General features: G+C 33.0%; 1 protein-coding gene across 1 annotated transcript; it reads right to left on the bottom strand.

Moving 5' to 3' along the window:
• Positions 1-7,523: 7,523 nt before the first annotated feature.
• Positions 7,524-21,354, bottom strand: LOC134231495 (uncharacterized). The gene is made up of 4 exons (XM_062713455.1): positions 21,306-21,354; positions 15,051-15,291; positions 12,486-12,536; positions 7,524-7,852 (listed from the first exon to the last, which is right to left on the bottom strand). Exons 1-4 carry the CDS (start codon positions 21,306-21,308, stop codon positions 7,701-7,703), a joined length of 447 nt encoding a protein of 148 aa, XP_062569439.1. The 5' UTR covers positions 21,309-21,354; the 3' UTR covers positions 7,524-7,700.
• Between the last annotated feature and the right edge of the window lie 548 nt (positions 21,355-21,902).

The raw sequence follows: 21,902 nt of genomic DNA, 5'->3' as shown, positions 1-21,902 counted from the left end.
GTTGCGCTGACAAAAACTGTTCATCTCTATATTCAAGGTATGGCCAAATGCCTAAGTTAAAAAGTGCGGAAATTCCCGGAAAAAATAATGGAATCGGAATTTCCTGGTAATATGCACATCTACACATTGTGTCCTAAATATCTGCAAAGTTTGACGAAATTCTGTGCAGCGGTTTATGAGGAGTTGCGCTGACAAACTGTTCATCTCTATATTCAAGGTATGGCCAAATGCCTAAGTTAAAAAGTGCGGAAATTCCCGGAAAAAATAATGGAATCGGAATTTCCTGGTAATATGCACATCTACACATTGTGTCCTAAATATCTGCAAAGTTTGACGAAATTCTGTGCAGCGGTTTATGAGGAGTTGCGCTGACAAAATCATCTCTATATTTAAGGTATGGCCAAATGCCTAAGTTAAAAAGTGCGGAAATTCCCGGAAAAAATAATGGAATCGGAATTTCCTGGTAATATGCACATCTACACATTGTGTCCTAAATATCTGCAAAGTTTGACGAAATTCTGTGCAGCGGTTTATGAGGAGTTGCGGAGTTGCGCTGACAAACTGTTCATCTCTATATTCAAGGTATGGCCAAATGCCTAAGTTAAAAAGTGCGGAAATTCCCGGAAAAAATAATGGAATCAGAATTTCCTGGTAATATGCACATCTACACATTGTGTCCTAAATATCTGCAAAGTTTGACGAAATTCTGTGCAGCAGTTTATGAGGAGTTGCGCTGACAAAAAAAGAGGACTGACTGACTGACTGACGGACTGACTGACTGACGGGTCAAACATTATATAATTACTCCAAAAGCGGAAGGGTAGGCAGGTCTGCAGAAGGACAGCTGTATTTTTCCTGATGCTGTGTAGGCTCTGGAGACTGCTACTCTGCAACTTGTAGCACTGCAGCAAAGGCCTGGAGAAAAGTTGCAGTTCTTTCTTGATAATATTGATGAGGGAAACAGATTCAAAGGTGTTAACCTTCTTGTTCAAGCTTCTACACCTGATCAGTTGAAAAGGAAACAGTATACTGTACCTATAACCTTCTTCAATCTGTTATTGACCATGTTTACAAACGAGTAGGAGATGTAGATGCAGACCACTTATTGAAGGATATGCAAGTTTTCTATCCCATTAACCTACCTGAAACAGATGCTTCAAGAGCAATTTATGGAGAACAGGAGATATATGCCTTATGTGAGTACTATACTGTGATCGTGAACAGGATAAACTGCAATGTTCAGCAACTAAAGCATATGGGATGGCCAGGTCTGAAAGTTCACGAGACGTCAAAACATTGGAATTGGAGTACATGTACATGAGTTTTATCAGAGATTGTTTTATGATCCAAACCTGAAGGACACATTCAGAAACATACTTATGCTTGCTGAAATAGTCGTGTATTCCCATGTCCAGCTCCATCTGTGAACGTGGATATTCTGCCATGGCTAGGATAAAATCTGATCACCCATTATTATCAGGGGTCTTAACACGTGTATTTTACTGATGAAGAGTTTTGGCCCTTTAACTGTCTCGAATTCTGTTGCCAATGAAATGGCAGTCTCTAAAGTCTTATTAGGATGTGATGTGGTCTTATTTCAAAATTTTAAATTCAACTCATAAATTGCTCTAAAATATGGATTTCCCCCACAGAGTCTACCCTATATGCAACCACTAATTCTTAAGGACAAATCCTGCTAGATAAGATTGACGTATGGTTGTCATTTTCTTTTTTCTGTTCTTGAGATAGGACAGCTAGAATTTTATGTGCCTTCATTACATAACTAATTGCTGGGATTTCTATTCCAAGCATTGTAAGACCTTCGATTTTACGCTGCCGTATTTTGGTCATTCACTCCGTGTATTATTGCCCCCCGCTTTCACGACAGCAAGGGGACACTAAATCGCATTCGTCTGTCCATCTGTCAGTCCGTCACAAAAACGTTACCTTGGGTCATATCTTTTAATTGAGAAGAGATAGGACTTGTATATTATATGAAACATGTATATGACCTTTATGACTTTTTATACCTTGACCTTGAAGTTTGACCTTCTTTTAAAAAATATAAACATGACTTTGAATTGGCCATAACATTTGAATGAGAAGAGATAGGATTTTTTTTTCAAGAAGGATCTCGAAAGGTCATGTTAAATCACATCAATCCATTACTATACGGACTTTAACAAATTATAATCCCGAAATATTTCTGACCAAATTACTTGAAGCAGATTGGACCCAAAGTTTCTCTACATGTGTCAGTCAAGCATGGAGGGCGTTTCAACAAACTTTCAAAATGGTCTTAGATGAAGTAGCACCGGTCAAAGAAGTTAGACTAAAACAACGAACTGAACCGTGGATAACATCGTCCATCCTCGAAAAGATCCGAGAAAGAGATTCCTTACTATATACATACCGAAAAACAAAAAAGGAAGAGCATTACAAAAGCTACTGTAAAATCAGAAATAAAATACAAAGAGACGTTAGAGTTGCAAGGACTGAATATATATCTAGTAAAATCGAAGAAAACAATAATAATCCGAAGAATTTATGGCAGAGCCTAAGAGACCTTGTTTTTAGCTCTAATGGTCAGAGACCAGAAGAGCTTATGCGATAGTAATGTGTCCGGCGTCCGTCCGTCTGTCTGTCTGTCTGTAAACAATTTTTCAAAATGCTACTTCTCCTACAGTTTTGATCTGATTTCAATATAAGTTGGCATATAAGTAGACTACACTAAGATACATAATTCTGTGTATCGGTTTTTGATTTCGACGAACGGTGTTCGCGTTGTTACTAAAAATAGAAATTTCTATGAAATTCTTTCAAAATGCTACTCCTCCTACAGTTTTGGTCTGATTTCAATATAACTTGGCACACAAGTAGACTACACTAAGATACATAATTCTGTTTATCGGTTTTTGATTTCCATGAACGGTGTTGCCGTGGTTACTAAAAATAGAAATTGCTGTAAAATTCTTTCAAAATGCTACACCTCCTACAGTTTTGCTCTGATTTCAATATAACTTGGCACACAAGTAGATTACATTAAGATACATAATTCTGTGTATCGTTTTTTGATTACAATAAACAGTGTTGCCGTGGTTACTAAAAATAGAATTTTCTGTGAAATTGATTCAAAATGCTACTCCTCCTACAGTTTTGGTCTGATTTCAATATAACTTGGCACACAAGTAGATTACACTAAGATATATAATTCTGTGTATCTGCTTTTGATTTCCATGAACGGTGTTGTCGTGGTAACTAAAAATAGAAATTTCTGTGAAATTTCTTTCAAAATGCCACTCCTCCTACAGTTTTGGTCTGATTTCAATATAACTTGGCACACAAGTAGACTGCACTAAGATACATAATTAGATTTATCGGTTTTTGATTTCCATGAACGGTGTTGTCGTGGTTACTAAAAATAGAAATTTCTGTAAAATTGTTTCATAATGCTACTCCTTCTACAGTTTTGGTCTGATTTCAATATAACTTGGCACACAAGTAGACTGCACTAAGATACATAATTAGGTTTATCGGTTTTTGATTTCCATGAACGGTGTTGTCGTGGTTACTAAAAATAGTATTTTCTGTAAAATTGTTTCAAAATGCTACTCCTCCTACAGTTTTGGTCTGATTTCAATATAACTTGGCACATAAGTAGACTACATTAAGATCCATAAATGTGTTTATCGGTTTTTGATTTCCATGAATGGCGTTGCCGTGGTTACTAAAAATAAAAATGTCTATAGAATTCTTTCAAAATGCTACTCCTCCTACAGTTTTGGTCTGATTTCAATATAACTTGGCACACAAGTAGACTACACTAAGAATATAAAGAGACTTTGTCAAGGATCATTATTCTATTTATTGCTGTTGTAAAGTTTCAATTCCCAATTGCTTAAGTACTTTTCTCTTCCTTTGCTATAAGTACAAACCAGAAGAGCTTCAGTCTCGACAGAGACTTCTGGTCTAGATACATTTTGTAAAAAAATGACTCTGTGTTCAGCATTGATACAATGTCATATTGATTACGCCTGTAGGCTTGGTATGCAGGGCTTTCCAAAACTTTAAAGAAAAAGTTACAAATTTGTCAAAACAAGATGGTTCGATTTATTTTAAATTTAGGTCCACAGGCATCTGTGAACTATGAAATACTTGAAAAATTAAATTTATTAAATATTCAAAATAGAGTCTCTCAGCTTAGGCTCAACTGTGTTTTTAATATTTTTCAAGGAAAAGCCCCTTCTTATCTTAACGAACATTTTTTCTTCGGTCAAATTTTAGTAGTTATCATACTAGATCAGCCTCAAATGCAGATTTTGTTGTACCATCAATTAAGCATAAGCAATCTGATTCTTTTTATTTTAATGGAATCAAAGATTGGAACATGTTACCTGCAGAAATTAAACCCGTTTTGAATACTGGAAATAAATTTGCTTTTAAAAGGAATGTCAAGAAATTTTTATCAGAAAGGGGAATTACCCAGTGTAAAAGTCGAGTCGTGTTTTATTAGTTTTGTTCTTTCTTAGTATTAGTTGTCTAGATTACAAACATGTGAAGATTTGGAATATAAACACTACAATTCATTTTTAAGGATCTGTGTGTTGTCAACTTGATCCCACATCTTAGCTTTAGTATTTATATTTTTCTGTTCATTTTAGTTAACATCAATTTAAATGTATGAGTATAAGGACCCCATTGGAAATAAGCCATTGGCTTTCATGGGTTATCCTTGGTATACAAATGTAATGTGAATCAAATTCATGTCCATCGATTCCGATATTTTATTTTAATTCTTTTGTTTAGTGCCAAACCTTTATATTTTATATTGTCAAAAAATGCATTGTATTTATGCATACGTAGTATACCAAATAAATATCTATCTCTATCTTCATATTACACATGTACATTGTAAATTACCCGTGACAAGACCTTTGTAAATATTCTATGAATTTTTACCCCCTGATCTTGAAGTTTGATCTACTTTTCAAAAACTTCAACCTTGGTTATAAGTTTAGAATTAGAAGAGATAGGGCTTTCATATAAAAGCTGCCTAATGCTTGTGACAAAATCTTTCTAAATACACTATGAATTTTTACCCCGTGACCTTGAAGTTTGACCTACTGTTCAAAAATGTTAATTTTTCCTAATAAAGTTTGATTGAGGACAAAGGGCTTTTATATTTGACAAGTGAACTACTTGTGACAAGATATTTCCGAGAATGCTATCATTTCTGACCCCCTTGACCTTCACGATTGACATAATTAAAAAAAAAATCAACTTCCGTAATAACTTCTGTATGACATACTGTGTGAAAGGCGTTCGTATTTGACACAATGTGCTATAAAAATGACTTCTAACGTACAAAGACACCGAGAGCAGTTTTTTTTATGTTATGCTTTTCCCCGCAGTAGACACATGATAAATGGTACGCGATAATATACAATTATACGAGGGTTGTTCGAAAAGTTCGTGGACGATGGCAATCTTCGTTATATTCCTTACTAGAAACTTTAAAAAAAAAAAAAAAACGAAATATAACGTGTAAAAATATTTGTTTTGTTGATATGTGAAATTTCGTTCAATTCGACTTATTAGAAATCAATTTACTTCTGAATCATTTTAAAATCAACATGTTTTGTACCCGCGGAGCACACTTAATGCAATGTAACGTCAAAACATTGTGTCACGAAATGCTAAAAAATACTACCCCTCTACATTTTACACAGTAAGATCCAATGCCCACTCATAAAATCCCTTTTTTTCCTATACTTGACATTTATTTATTTTTTTTTTGAAAGAATTAATCTCATTGTATAATTTCCTTTTTAAGGTTTTATTTTCTTTATTACTTAACTCTGCTTTCACAGGATAAGAAACTCTGAAGCGCCTAAGTCTTTCCTTGACGTTCCAGATTTTTAAAGTTTTTAGAGTTAAACAATTTCTTCACAGATTTTCCTTATCCGATACAGAGTCTCCGTCACTCAAATACTGCCTGTACTATTTGTACACACATGCACAACTCGCTTGTGACATATTTGTGTTATTCCTCAAACATTTTTGAGTTTATTCAGGTTTTTTCCTGAGTAAAAAACACAAAATTGCATCGTTACAATGTATCTGCTGCTTCATGATGTTCTAATTAATTGTCATCGTTTTCAATGAGGACTACCTATCTTTTCAAGTTGATTTCATTTCAAAAAAGTAAAATATTAAGCGTTCATTTGGAATACGAGTCGATCTAACAATTCTTCGTTTTGACCTGCTCCGCGGTCCGATTTTTGCATTTTTCAAATCTTTGTATGGTTTGAATTAAATTATAACATATGACGTCAAATAAAAAAGATATGAAAGAAGTCCACGAACTTTTTCGAACAACCCTCGTATATTTTACTTTTATTTTTGGCCGCCAGCGTATGCTCTTTGAAAGATATTTTTTTTACGCATAATCTCCAACATGGACGTCGGAATGGAAATTTGTAAACCCATTTCAAAAACTTAAAGGGATGTTTGGGACCGTTAAATGATAAAATTAATAAGTATCCATAGAAGTTGTGAAACATGCACATGTTTGATGGATATCATTCTTAAAGTGGAGGAAAGCTGAATATACTGGTACAAGAAATTATATCCGAAGTGAATCCAAAAAAGCGGCGGAACTCGAAGATTATCACGCTTGGTTCTGTGAAGTCTCAGCTTTATCTCTCCATATTTTCTCAAGCAGAGAGCTACAGTTCTGCCTTGGGCAAATGTTTCACAACCACTTTCTTTAGGTTTAAAATTTACTTTCAGATTCAAATTTTCAAAGTATTTCTCGAAGTAAAAAAAACCTGTCATTTTGAATGTTTATTTGCAAGAAAAAGGAACATCAACAAAAATTCAAATATTCATGAACTGAGTTTGTACTGTATTTGATTTCAAAAGTATATGTTTTATAACAGAGGTGTATTTCTTTGAGCAAAGGTTAATCCCTGTTGAGATTCTGATGGGCTAGATATTTGGATTCTGCGACGGCGCTAGTCCAAATATCTAGCCCAGCAGAATCTCAACAGGGATTAAGCAAAGGTATATGTTCCGTAACAGGCATCTACTAGCTTTTTTTTTTTTTGAAAACATGTACCTTTTTTCACAATTTTACAATCTTAATGAGTACGTAAGTACTCAGTTGTTTGTGTACTTCGTAACGATATTTGTAATGAGACAATACTTCCCAACTTTACTTAATAGCTATACAAACAATAATATGCAGATACATTTGAGCTTAGACAAATTATTTGTTTTTAATTCCTTATAATGCAGTTATTTTCATGGGGATTAAAATGTGCTTTGAGCATTACTAGATGAAAAAAATGTGTAAAATGAAGAAATGGACTCATATACATGTCCTTCATACTGAATTCATCAAATTGGTCTCTTAATAAAATTCCATAAAAGATTCAGCGGACATATTGTGAGAAAATCTTCATAAATATGAAATTTTCTATTTTAAAAAAGGATGTTAATTAGGTCATAATTAGCAAAATATGCAAACATATGAAAGTGTTAAATTCTGATATGAAAAAGGGAAAACATGTAATGAATGTAAATAAATAATATGACGTTTCAAATGCAATCATTTCGTAACAGGTAATGAATAACAGACAACAACAAAACCTTAAAAAATAAATATCAGATCAAAGTTCCTTAAGATTCCGTAACCGTCAACCTTCGTTCTGCATCCGATTTCGGAGGATTGCAAAACTGGCCTGTACGCTGAGACGACCGCGGGGGCGGGAGGTCGGGGCACGGCCAGATTGATCAGGACGCAGCAATGTAGACAACAAAGTATCCAAAATGTCACTTCCGGCAAAACCTTCAAAAGAAACATGAACGTTTAAGTTTATTTATTTTAACTATTATAAATTGAATGAGCATTAAAATCTGACACATTCCTCAAATATCTTCTCTACATCTAAAGGGTGTTAAGAAAGTAAATTACACATTTTTCTTTTATTTTCGAAAAGAAATACGATGAGAAGATATCAACAATTTGTGATATTTTATGTTTACAGAGTCCTTTCTTGCTGCTGATAAGGTTTTAACTGTCTTTTGTTGAATCTCTAATGGGGGGGGGGGGGGGGGTATTTAAAGAGATGGTGTCTGAGCAGGAAAAATTAGAGATGAGGTATATTTGTGACATATATTAAGCACATAGGTCAAAACATCCTTTCAAAAACTATGCAAAAGTTATCAAGTCAGTGAAAAATTTCAAAATGACAAACGTATTCTTTCGAAAAGTGATTGATCGTTCTTATACCTACACTCATACGCTTGTTTGATGCAAGTTAAACTATGAAGAAACAAAAGTAAGTTATCCTATATTTTCACTCAAAATAACCAACATTTCTTCATTCGGGTGCTTTAAAAATGTCATACATATTTTCATATGAAGAAAAACCCTATAACTTCATGTTTGAAATGAATTGCTATAAATCTAAAAGCACACTTCTGATTTTGTCAAACTTAAAAATTCATCTCTTCAGTTAAGTACTACAGTAACTTTGAAATTTCTGAAAATATTTTATCATGGAACGAATTTTCGTAACACCCTTAATATCATCTACTGTATATCTTTGTTATCCGTAAAAATCATTCATTAATGTCATTTTTGAATGATTTTTATATAATTTTAAAAATGTCTAGCAAATATTATGATACTGTCAATCCGAAAGATTATTAAAAGGATTATTTAGAAAACGCCACTCTGATATTAGTATGTAACTCTTTTCGGTGAATTTTGCTTATAATTAATCTTCCATTGATTTTAACTCGAGGTGAAATTCACAATCATGTTCAACAACCAATCTAATTCGTGAATTGTTTTATGGTTAATTCCTCAAAACTAGATCGATATTTCACCTTCTTGTCTTTGGATAAAAATTGATCGACTCAAGTTTTCCCATCGGTATAAATAGATCTAATTTACCTAAAATAAGATATTAATTATCCAAGTTAAAGAGTTTCGAGCACAAAATGTGTACTTTAAGTTACATTTGCTTACTCAACAACAATCAGAATAGAAGGTTGCTTTGAATAGGTCTTTGCGAATCTTTGATGATTGGACCGTGTCATTAGATTATTTCCTAATTATCTTTGATAATACAAACCAAAGAAAGTGACAGGATTCGATTATAATGGATGTTATATTTAAAAAAAAATTCTGTCATCGGTCTTCAGGTGCGAAAGACAAATAGACGACATTAAGTGTATATACATTTTCAAAGAAAAAATTCGATTCAAGCGCAGAAGAGCGCTCGCCGTGCACGAGGATGTGGAACGATTAGCTGGAATAGGGAAGTACTTAATTTGGAATGGTTGATTACTTGTTGTTCAAAGCATAATTGTGACCGGAGTCATTCAGTAACAAGCAGAATCTGATACACAGCCATGACGACTGAAATATGTATTTTTATTTGATAAAGAAAACAAATTATTCGTTTTAATTTATATAGTTTAATAACATGCTTAAAGTGAACATCCTTCACGAATACCTAGTATAGTTATAAGAAGCTTATCAATTTTTAATTCTTAAAATACCTAAAATTAAAACGACAGTTCAATGACTTTCAGGTCATCGTGGTATCCTTAATCAAAATCGAACGTACAGCAGAATGAAACGTTAATTGATATAGTTTCAATGCATATTCATAAGAAAAATTATATGTCTACTGAAACGACGAAATGTATCGGTAGATGTTGAAATTTCTTAAGGTGCCCTTGCAGGTTTAGATAATAACCCTCATCCATTTCCAAAATTGTTAACTCTTGTAATGCCTTGTTCTTATAATACAATCTAAATAATATCATCTATCTAAAATTAACTCAGAGGAAGTGTTTTAACCCTTCAGCTAGTTGCAATATATAGTGTCTGTAGAGCTACATGTACAAATTGTGTCCTTTTCTCGGCACTTAGGGCCATTGAGCAAGGCGGATTCTCTTTTTGCCAGCATCTACTGCGACATGGGACCTCGGTTTGTACAGTCTATATAACCCGAAAGACCTGTCACCACGTCCCACAATGGGATTCGAGTCAGCTCTTTACTCCGCGACTCTTGAGTAGACGCTCATACCACTGCGCCACGCGGGGGACCATAACTCTGTTTAATGGCTTCTTACATGTATTTCGATGAGTGATATATACCACGAAAACTATTTAAAAGATTTTTTTGCTAAATGTTTTCAAAGCGCTTCTCCATTTTCTATAGTTTTGACCTGGTTTCAAAACAAACAAACAAACAAACAAACAAACAAAAAAGACTACATTGGAATTCTTGTGTCATATTTGACATATATAAATTGATCTTATCAACATTATATTAAAAATGATTTAATTTCTAGTTTGAACGATTCTAATAAAATATTTTTACATCAGAAATTTTAAAGAAAATTTGGATGAAGCAAAATTTAACTGATAAACTTTTTTACAAAATTCTAATTCGCTTACAGTTATAAATCATTTCGTTAAGTCACTTATCATATTAAGTTGCCATGGTTGCAATAAATAGATACTCATTTAAAAGTCTTCTCCACCTACTTGTACATCGGAGTGCAGGTATCGGAATAATTTGAAAATTATTATCAAGTCTCAATAGAAACCAAAAATATAACTTTTCATGAACTTTTAGAATTAAGAAATGTATTTTCTCAGAGCGGGGCTTGTCCCCGCCTTGAACGCCTCCATTCTTTTGTCCTATACTCGGCACCCAGGGCCATTGAGCAGTGAGGGAGCTTTTTCGTGCAAGCATCAACTGCTACACGGAATCTCTGTTTATGCGGTCTCATCCGAAGGACCAGTCTCCACGTCCCACAGTGGGATACGAACCCGCGACGTAAGGATCAACTCCTTTCTTCGCAACTCTAGAGCAGACGCTCTTACTTGTACCTTTACGCCACGCGGGCTACAAGAGATATTTATTAATATATTATTTTGGATGGGTGATACTTATAGTATAAATGTTTATTATTGATTGTTGTTTTAAGTCTCGTTCGAGAATTTTTCACTCGTTTAGAGACGTCACCAAATATTGGTGAAGGGAATCATATTCAGACCCTAGGCCTTCAAGCAGTGATAGTTCTGGAACGTGAAACAAATGGAGATAACGAACAGTATTCAAGATCAAAAGTCCATAAAACTATACAATATAGGAGCAGAGCAAACACGAATCTCCAAAATATCAGGAGGTGGAATCAGGTGCCATGGAGTATGCATCCCCGGCAGACGGGTCTCACCCACCGTCTGCTCCTTATCATAATCGGGAATTAATGGAAAAATAGTGTCAACGCTTGCCATGACAGACGCCTCGGTTTTTATGTTAGGGACTTATGTTAGAATGCAAGTCACACCATATCGTCAATATCTGACAATTTGATAGGAATGTCATTTGATAAAGTTTAACATTTGCGAAACTGTTAAAATTCCCTTCAGTAATCAAGAATTTCAGTTAGAAGTGTACGTCTTTGCACTCCTGGTTGTTTGTATAACACATGTATTGTATTACATATGAACTTATTTAGATTGAAAAATATCACTGCTTCCCCAGCATGATAAATGTTCAGGGCGAGATACATGTACTTTTACATGGTGTTGTGTAAGACGGAAGGGCGAGGCTTATGCTTGTTCAATGTTGACTCCTGCAAGTCAGAAGTACATGTAGCGTGTTATGACATACCACTGTTGCGTCATTATTGTTATTAATAACAAAATGTAGCCACTGATGTTCATTTTAAAGCAGGTCTAAACTTAATATTACATGCACGTTCGAAAATGAGAAAATAATTGATTCAGTTCAGACAATTGTAAAAGTATTCATTGAACCAAAGTTGGTTTATTGTTAATTTATTAAGTTTGTTAATTGTAAAAAATGAAATTAGAAAGTATTGTTGGTTTCCTTTTTCAACATATACAAAATTCCAATTGAAAATAAGTTGCTCAGAACATTGCTAGTATAGAAATGATTAAATTTATATTTATTGAGTTCATAATTTTATTATTTTCTCTCTTTTCCTTCCTATATATCTCCAGGTTGCAATTGCATTACCCTCCTTTTTTTCTTAAAAAAAATCCAATGATATGCCACTGTGCTGCCAGGATTTTATTAACGACTTATCTAATTGGTTTAGAACATGTCAAAAATCAAAATTCGTATGAAGGGCTTTAAAAATTATTTAAATGATGTAGACGCAAAGATTTGATAAGAAAAACGCGAAATACTTCGAATATTGGCACAAAATAACTTGAGTGTATGAAATAATTTTCAAGCACTCTTTCACCCGTCAAATGCGTTTTTATCAATTGATGATCGTCCTCCCTAACCCCCTTTCTGATAAACCCCGTTGCCAAACTATCAGTCTCTGTTTTGTTTCAAAACAAATGCCTAGCAAAAGAAACTATGTGTAAAATCATCCTTGGTAGAGCAGTAAAAATGTCGGTGAAATGATATACTTACCGACGGCGTCTCTCTTCTCGCGAGCTTTACTTTGTAAAATACTGTATTTATCTGTAAAAAAAAAAATAATAATAAAAATATACAGACTTTGATTAAAACAAGAAAAATATACAATTTTTGAAAAAGTGTACTTAAGAATCAAATTTTGAAATAAACAAGAGGACCACGGGCCTTATAGGTCACCTGAGTATCATGTAACAACTTTCCAGCAATTGTGTTTGGTTCGTGTTTTAATCCAAAAGCCATGAAATTCACAAATTTTTGAAAGAGACACCATTGCTTATCAAAGGGCAGATTTCAAAGCATTAATTTATTTTTAGTCAAAGTACCCCCCTATGTTTAGGTTTAGTTATGAACATGAGAATAAAAAAGTCCCAAAGGAGAAAGAAATAATTTTTTTTTGATAAATCAATTATTAACATTTGTACATTCTTTTTTTATGCTATCCTAATAGGCTCCTTACCACTGGACACATAATGCTTACAAATAGGAAAGTAGAACATTTAATTGCTTATTTCATCATCTGCCAGTTTGGGCCAGTTATATAAATTTTGTGATGTTGATCAAAATATATTTTAAAAAATCAATTCTTTAAAAGTCTTTCAATATATATTCATTTTTTTTTAATATGTGTTAGGTGAATGTGTAGACATTGTTCTAAAATTTACTTGATCCCTAAAATTATAATTCCTATCATAAAACAGACAGGGAGTATTGGGGAGTAGGGTGAACATTTTTTCAATTAAGTGTAAAATAATATTTCTGGCTGATACAAATGATACTACATGCCTGTATATATTTGTATATTTTTGCCTTTTGATAGTTGAATTTTTTTTATTTCTTCAGGTTATTGTTTATTTCTTCCTCAAATGGACTTAACTTCTCCCATAGTTTATTCATTACATCTGATGCATAAGCAACCCTTTTCTGAAGAATGATGCTTAGACTTTAAGCTATAACAGAGACCTAAACAATGTCGCTGGCAATATGCAATAGCTACCACGGGCAGTTTAAAATCTGGGGGAGGAAAATAATTTACAGTTACTTTTGAAACGAATACATAATTATCTCACCAGCATGTCATTGTGCAACAAAGTCGTCAGCATTTTATTTGTCCTTTGAACGGGTGAAACGTTTTGAATGGCACTCTTATAGATGAATTTTACACTAAACCAAGCTATCTTCTCAGATCTAGCTTTATTTACCCGCCGTTTCATCGTAAAACCGGAAGTGCGAGTTCGTAAATTTGAAATCTCGATCCCGACTCAAATTTGACATCGGAAAGAAAAAAATTGTTTTATTTTTTTTCTGAAAATTCAAAACCTTGAGCGGAAGGTTTGTAAAACTGAAAATAAAATAAATCCTGGCCTTAAATATGTAATTAGATCATTAGCATATTAACCAGGAGCAAAGGATAAGATGTTCAAAGAAATCATGCATTTCACTATATAATCATTAGAGCCCCACCCTAAAACAAGAACCCCTGACCCTGGGGCCATAAAATTCACAATTTTGGTAAAGGCCCTCTTGCTTATCATAACTATGTACTTAGTTAGTTTATTTAATACCAAGGAGCAGAGAGGAAGATTTTCAAAGAATTCATGTATTTTCACTATATAATCAATAGAGCCCCGCCCTAACCAATAGAAATAATGCATTTTCACTACCTACTTATTTAGCCCCGCCCTAGCACTAGAACCCCTGACCCCAGGGCCATGAATTTCAAAATTTTGGTAGAGGACTCATTGATGGTTACAATCATGCAAACAGTTTGACTGCTTGATGTCCAGGAGTAAAGAAGAAGATTTTTAAAGATTGCATTAATTTTGGTGGTTTTGGCCCCACCCCTCAGGCCCCAGGGGGGGGGGGCAGGGATCATGAAATTCACAATTTTTGTTCCCCTTCACCCATAGATGTTTTATACCAAATTTGGTTGAAATTGGTTCTGTGGTTGCAGAGAAGAAGATGAAAATGTTCAAATGTTAACACACGATGGACGACGGACGACGACGGACGAAAACAGATAGCAGTAGGTCACCTGAGTTTACTCAGGTGACCTAAAAATCAATTTTTCATCGGTACGACTGTGTATAGTTGGTATCAATATGATGGAATTTTCAAAGAATTGGGCCAATTTTCAAATATAAAATGTCATATTAATACTGATATATTCTTTTTTTTCTTTTTTTTTTTTTTTTTTGTCAATATTTACAAACCTGCAAATAATAAAAACCCTTTATTTCAGTGATTAGAACTTGTGCAAAAATTTTAACAAACAAACAAGAAAACCCAAAAAGTGTTTTCAATCCCTAATGAAGAAATCTAATTTTATGATTTGAAAACATTCTTTACAGAGGATGTGTAAAATCTCATCAATACTGCTTCAACAAGAACGTAATGGTCTTCACAGTCATATCACGACTTCGTGAAACTTCAAAATGATGTTCATAATTGATGTTGATACCATGATATTTATTCATTATATTTCGATTATTATTTTTGCTTATTTGTTTTTTCTTCTGAAAACAAGAAAATTGCAAATTCGTTTCTCCCTTGGTGACATACCTGTAGATGAGTATATATTTTCCATTTTATGAAGAACCTGACGTAGATCGTTGAATGTTTGCAGTCTATGATTTGCTAACGAACGCTTTTGTATTTGGAGCACATTGTTGTCGATGTTGAGACCATTCGTTCTTGCTTTGTGCGCGTGTAGTGAAACCACGCATGATAATATCATGATAATGTAGCATGCATAGTGTAGACAGAATTTATCAGACCACATCCCAGGGCACCAAATCGAGACCTAAAAAAGTAAAAATTATTATTTCATGGACCTGGAAAGGTGTAATGTTGTTGTTTTTCCAGAACTGATGTGGTCAGGGTGGAACAATGGAACTCGGACAACAACATATCAGTTGTAAATGAAATATGAACACAACAGTTATCAAGCTCAAAAGTCATTTATAAGAAATACATTTCGGGAACAGAGCAGAAAATCAGATGCCTTAGAGGAGAAAACCTCTCCTGTCGATCCTCTGTGTGCTCATTGTTAAGATTGGGTAAACGGGAAAATCCGTAGGTAATTTTGATCATCTTAAAAAATTGTTTGGTTGCCCTCCACGACTGTCTAAAACTTTGCCTACTCTAAACTTTTTTTTTACATTCCAGGACAAAATATCCTTTTCTTCCGTCAACAAACATATTGAAATTTTCTGGAGAGAGATTTTCCCACCTGCCTACTGACCTAATATTTTTCCCTGAGTCAATGGAGGGCAATCAAACATTATTTTAAAGATGGCCTTAGTGTGAGAATCATGGCCTTACCAATTTGTATGAAAACGTCACTTAACATTCAACTTATGAGAGATTCTACTTGCTGTCTAGGCCATATTATCTGTGAACGTCGATTTGCTACTCTTGTTTTATGTAGGAAGGGAAGAGTACTAAAATTTATTTCGAATTCTAGGCACTCTCTTATAATATATTCCAGTATCAAACTTTATCTCATATGTTATCTATAGGGTCATGATTTTAACATTATTCACTTGATAAAGATGTTTTTCTTAATTAAAATGACTTATTGAACCCATAGGTCTGTACTTTGGAGATTTTCAAACAATTTTAGAAGACATTCAAACTTTGTTACCCCCATATGTTTCAACCTACATGTAGATTCATTCACTATCATTTGAACTACATTTAAGATATCTCTTCATGAATACGATATATATAAATGTGACTATTCATTCACATGTCAACCTTGATACATATATATTATCAATATGTCCCCACTTCAGTCCTAAGATAAGATCAAAATCATGTTGATCGCTGTATACATTGTTACGACGCTTTCAGTATGGGTTTAATATACTAGTATTTGATCAACTGATTTTTAAGTAATAGTTTTAATGACCTCAACCGATTTCACCTTTTTCTAACCAACAGTCCTTGGAAAAACATGACACTTTGAAAGACTCCTGACACTCTTTGATCAGAATAAAGTCTCTGATTTCAATATTATATTTTTTTTGTGTTGAATTCTTTTCCATGTAGTAGTAAGTGATAATTGTATTAGTACTTATGACGTACATGTACACTAAGTAAGTTTAAAAAATAGAACTTCGCATTTACTCGAACATGAGAGATTGGACAATTTTCAAATGATAACTTAAACTATACAAATATGTATGAAATGCCAGATTGTGTTCTAATTACATGTATATATCAAGGCCGATATACCCGCAGTAGTCCTATTCTCTGTTTTACATCAAACACGTTAAACAATTATTTTAAACCTAGTACTAACCTAAATTTATAACTGTAGACTATATAATTATTACAATAGATGCCTTAAAAATAAATGCTTAGCTTAGAAGTTTTACTGTGAGGAACATGGGATTTCCTTAGAAATGGGAAAATTGGTTAATTTACACTATATACATGTATTATATAATTCATAATTATTTCATGCTTAACGTATGAAATTGCATCGGGACAGCGTAGGAGTAGTTCAGCTTCATGTCCAAAATTATAACACCTGACAAGAGCATTTCATTTCATTTTTGTTCATTTCCCATTGGACACACATGTAAAAAGCCCGGGATAAATTTTTATAACATCGTAACTTTATAAAAAAAATTTACAAGACCTGTTCTTTCTACATTTTTAAGACAGGTTTTCAGTTAAAGAAATTCATTTAAGCTCATAATTTTTAATGGGAAGTATTCCAAAAAATTATTTTGATTGATTAATTCTTATATTATTTAAATTGATAATCGTATTTACAATTTGAGAAAAAAAACGGCAAAGTCACATTTCTATCCAGTTAACATTAATTACAATAGAAAAAAAATGAGGTCCCTACCAAATAACAATTTCAGTAAATTAATTTTCTTGAGGAAGAATTAATTTATATTGTTTCAAATGCAATCATTCTACTCACATTGGATAAATATTTCCTGAAAATAGAACTGCTTTCAAATCAGAAATTCCAATACACACTACAAACATGTATGTTCGAATACATGTTTAAAAAAGAGAACGGTATCCCGACACCGTGAACTAAATTTATTATCAACCAACACAACTGAAAACACAGCCAAATATATCATGCGTGACCTTGTCTACGAGTAACCACGATCAGCTCATATTTTACCAGAATGACATATAAACTCGGAAGTTTCAGAAACTCAATTTATTGATAAAAATAAGAAAATAAACTTATTTATACAAAACTCGCATGTGGGATTCCTTAAATGGGAAATGTGAAAAATTGTTAAACATTGGATGTCCTCTCTCTATTCATATTTTAGTTTTATTCATTCATTTTTTTGTAATTGTGTTAAAGACTTAGTGATGATTTGCAGTCAAGAATAGTAAGTAATTATGTAGATCAAGGATAGGGTCTGTCTGCATAGGTTGACTGTTTTTCTGCAGTGAGCGCAGAAAACAAAAATTTAATAATTCTCTCTTTCCTTAACGTCATATTGTAATTTTTGAATAACATTATGACAACGTACACTGTACATGTTAAATAATTATTACATATATACTGTATACAGAGAAATTTTCGCCCTTGTCACAAGTGGGCGAATTCAAAACGGGGCGAATTCAAACAACATACATGTAGTATAAATTCTAAAACAAAACTAGTACTGGGACTGGGCGAATTTAACACTGGGCAAATTTGTAAGCAAGTATTAAAGCGAGAAAACCTAATTATCAGTTCTTGATTTTTTTAAATATCCGTTTTAGACAATAAACTTATTTTATTCTAATTCATTGAACTTTTTTTTTACTAAATACAATCGTAGGCCTCTTGTTAAGTCAATAACCACACACCTTTACTCAGGAAACCTTTTGAGACAGATTAAACAGATCAATACAGCAATTAAGAGCATTAGGAGCGCTGGCATCCCCAGCCATCAGTCTTTTCGCCCTTTGGTTGGTTAATGGAGATCCACTTGCAATTGAACCCAAAGAATGAAAAAATATCGTCTCGGTCCCTAATTGGGTGTCTTTCAATGATTAATTAGCCGGTGGTCTCAAATAAATGATTTGGGGTAACGCATACTCTTCTGTCCCCGAATTCCGTTCATTAAGAAATGCGTCCCCATCATTTTTATCAATGGTTCATCTACGAGAAATATAATCCAGTCAATGTCCTGTAAAAAGTTTTTTTTTTCAATGACCTGGGTTGATTTAAGGACACTACAGCTTAAAGGAGCAACATACTAAATTCATGGTTTTTTTTTTCATTATAAAAATGTACATAATTACATAGATTATAAGTTTTAAAATATATTTTAAGAAACACATTAAATTGTTTTTTATGTGAATCGATACATATTTCAATGTTTCATTTAATATACAGCTTATTTATATATACATATATTTTTTGCGTACATTGAAAGCAAAGGTGTACTAGAATTTAGGAGAGAGAGAACGCCTAAATTCGAGTTTAAATCAGAAGAAAGTGTTTCTCCATCACTCTTTCTATAAACATATTTTTTTGGACAGACATATTGTTGACTGTACTGAAATAAAATTACCGGGTATTAATTAATTTTTTTAAAGAGAGTTATTAGACCTAGCTAAGGATTGAACACCAATTATTGTTATAATTCATTGAAAGCTATCTTCACCTGCACGTTGGCTTACGTGTGACCATAAATACTTTTTTTCCATATCTTGCAAAAAATATTTCGAAAAATTCAAAATTGACAGAAATAAGCCAAGAAAGGTATTTTACTTGCATCCGACTCCACTCACATCAAATAAACTTTAAGGCACATAGAATCGGGGATGTTTGGGATGCAGGGGACCAGTCTCCATGTGCACAGTTTATTTCTTATCTTTCATTTTTTGCAATTAATTTAGCAGAAAAATATTCACAGAGGCTGTTTGTTTTGCTTTTGTTTTTACTTTCGGATTGCACACACAAGTACTCCCAATTAAGCTGATCCCGGTATTAATAAATATTCGATTTTCTGATTAATTTTACATCTGTAGTTTTTTTTTTATTTTGATAAAGTCTTCTTTTATTCTTTTGGAATTCCCATGAGTACTTATTGTGCACCGTTATGAGCAGACCTGTTTTTTTTTTTATTAATATCAAGCAGAGTTTTGGTAAAAGTCTTCCAGATTGAGTCTCTTGTTGTGGCCAGTAAATTCAACATTCAGATATATCAATCACTGGGTGGTATAATGGTTGATTCTTTTCATCTCTCTTCACTCGAAATAGACGATTAAAAATTATCTTACACATTTTATTAATTAGAAATGAGGTTTATGGTAATTTAACAATAAAACTTTATCATAAATTTGGTATCTTTTTCTGTCATAAGTTTCCCAGTAATAAACCATTATCACTTGCGTGTGTTTATGTTTTTGCTTAGTTGGTTCGACAGACAAGAGCATGTTCTGCGTATGAATAAAAGTGACAAAGATAACAATTTGTTATTGATCTACAAAATCCTCAAACAACACAAATCTAAGAACAGAGCAAAACACAAAGACCCCGGAAGTTGGAATCAGTTGTCGAGGAGGAGTAAGCATCCCTGTTGACCGTTCACACCCGCCGCTGCAGGCCCTTTTTACAATATATTGATCAGGTACATGTAGATGGAACATTCCATAATCAATTTTAGTCTAAGAACAGAGTCATAACAATTGGTATGTAACAAGTCAGACAAAATACTATCCAATGATAGCTTTAACTACCAACAGGTGCTACAATAAGACAAGCTATTATCAAATAGGTTGACGAAATAAGGGAATTAATAATTTTTTTAATGTAAATATTTTTTCTTAAATTCTATGGTCAATACAAGGACCTTGCAAACAAATATCATTTAATGACCTTTACCATGCAAACTGTAAGGCCCTCAAGGTTTGGTGAATATTGTACTTTTAGATGGCTTAATCACCGTATTGACCTCAAAAGAGGTAATTGTACGTGTATAATGTTATCGTTACACTGTACGATGAAATTACATTTCACGAAGAGAATTACACAATTATATATCAATATCTTGAGCACTTTAAGTCATGAAAATGATACTTATATTATTGAATAATGGTTTATGGTATGCATGTTCTCTAAATTCCTAATATACCACATATAATATAAAGATGTTATCGATGAAATCTGATAAAAGGTTACTTATTGACGTATTATTGACAAATTGGGTTATCGGAAGGTATACATGTATCAAAAACAAACTATAGTAGTTGGCAGGGAGTACAATTTTGTCACAGTTTTTCACACTTACAAACGGTTAACAGGCAAAATATATAATACAAATTGACATCCTGCTTTGTTTGTGAGTGTGTATTTTAGTGGATAAACTAATCTTCAAAACTTTTTCTTGCAGACGCATCCGCTTCATAAAAATTAGTATAATTTATAAACTTATTTTAAAAAAAAAAGCATCACCTTCTCAAATATTTAATGTTATTGTTAAAAATAGAAGATATCGTGGGTTTTGCATTAAAGAATAAAAATTTAATGTATTTTTTTTATTTCCAATTTGTTGATCAAAAAGAGACTTGTTGATGACAAAGTATTTTGAGGACATTTCAGAATTTCCTTTTTTATCTTTAAAAGATGAAAAGGGGCATCATATGTTAAATATGTTATTAACATTTTTCGCACCAAATAAACGAAGAAATTATTTTCAAATGAAAAGTAATAAAGTTGGGCACAATTTAATCATCGTAATATAAAATTGAAGCTTATGAAATCAAAACAACAAAATTAAGGTGCAACAGACCTCATTGATTGGAAAATATGTTTCTGGTGGAAAAAAAACTTACCATATCTTTTAAACTCCAATATACACCAGCCTTTTTAGCTTGTAAATATACATTTTATTGAACACAATATGAAATGGTAGTGCCATCAGCTGTTTAAATACTGATCTATTGAACATCAGATAGTGGGCGTTAACAGTGGTCTGCGACGTGTACGTGAGAATAACCAAAAGCATCCTTGTTCGCAATAATGCTACAATTCCAGCTTATTAATAAAGAAAAATAGAGGGATATGCATCTAAACAGTCCTGTGCAGATTTCAGAATTATCATTGGATTGGTAATTTTTTACGTGTAACCTTTGTTTTATGATGAATTTTCCCTTAAAATTTCATCTTCAACCGATCTTATCCTGGGGGTTATCTTAACGAGCCGTCTGTCCACGCTGGGTTTCTGATCTAATTAATCCTCGATGATAAAGACTAAGCTTTGATTCACTTACGAGTTAGCTGTGTGCATCTGAATCAACAGTACGTGAATATATAAACGGAATCTGTTTGAAATGTCACTTCGACAATTACCCCCACTGGAAACGCACAATAAACAAATCCATATTATGCTACAAAATTTGACATTTTACATGTTTATAAATACGATTTTT

This window comes from Saccostrea cucullata, unplaced genomic scaffold, assembly GCF_032062105.1.
Source record: "Saccostrea cucullata isolate Sc308-1 unplaced genomic scaffold, CSIRO_AGI_Scuc_v1 ctg779, whole genome shotgun sequence".
In the NCBI taxonomy this organism is placed as follows: Eukaryota; Metazoa; Mollusca; class Bivalvia; order Ostreida; family Ostreidae; genus Saccostrea; species Saccostrea cuccullata.
The sequence above is the reverse complement of the archived record's forward strand: the minus strand, read 5'-3'. Positions and strand labels throughout refer to the sequence as shown.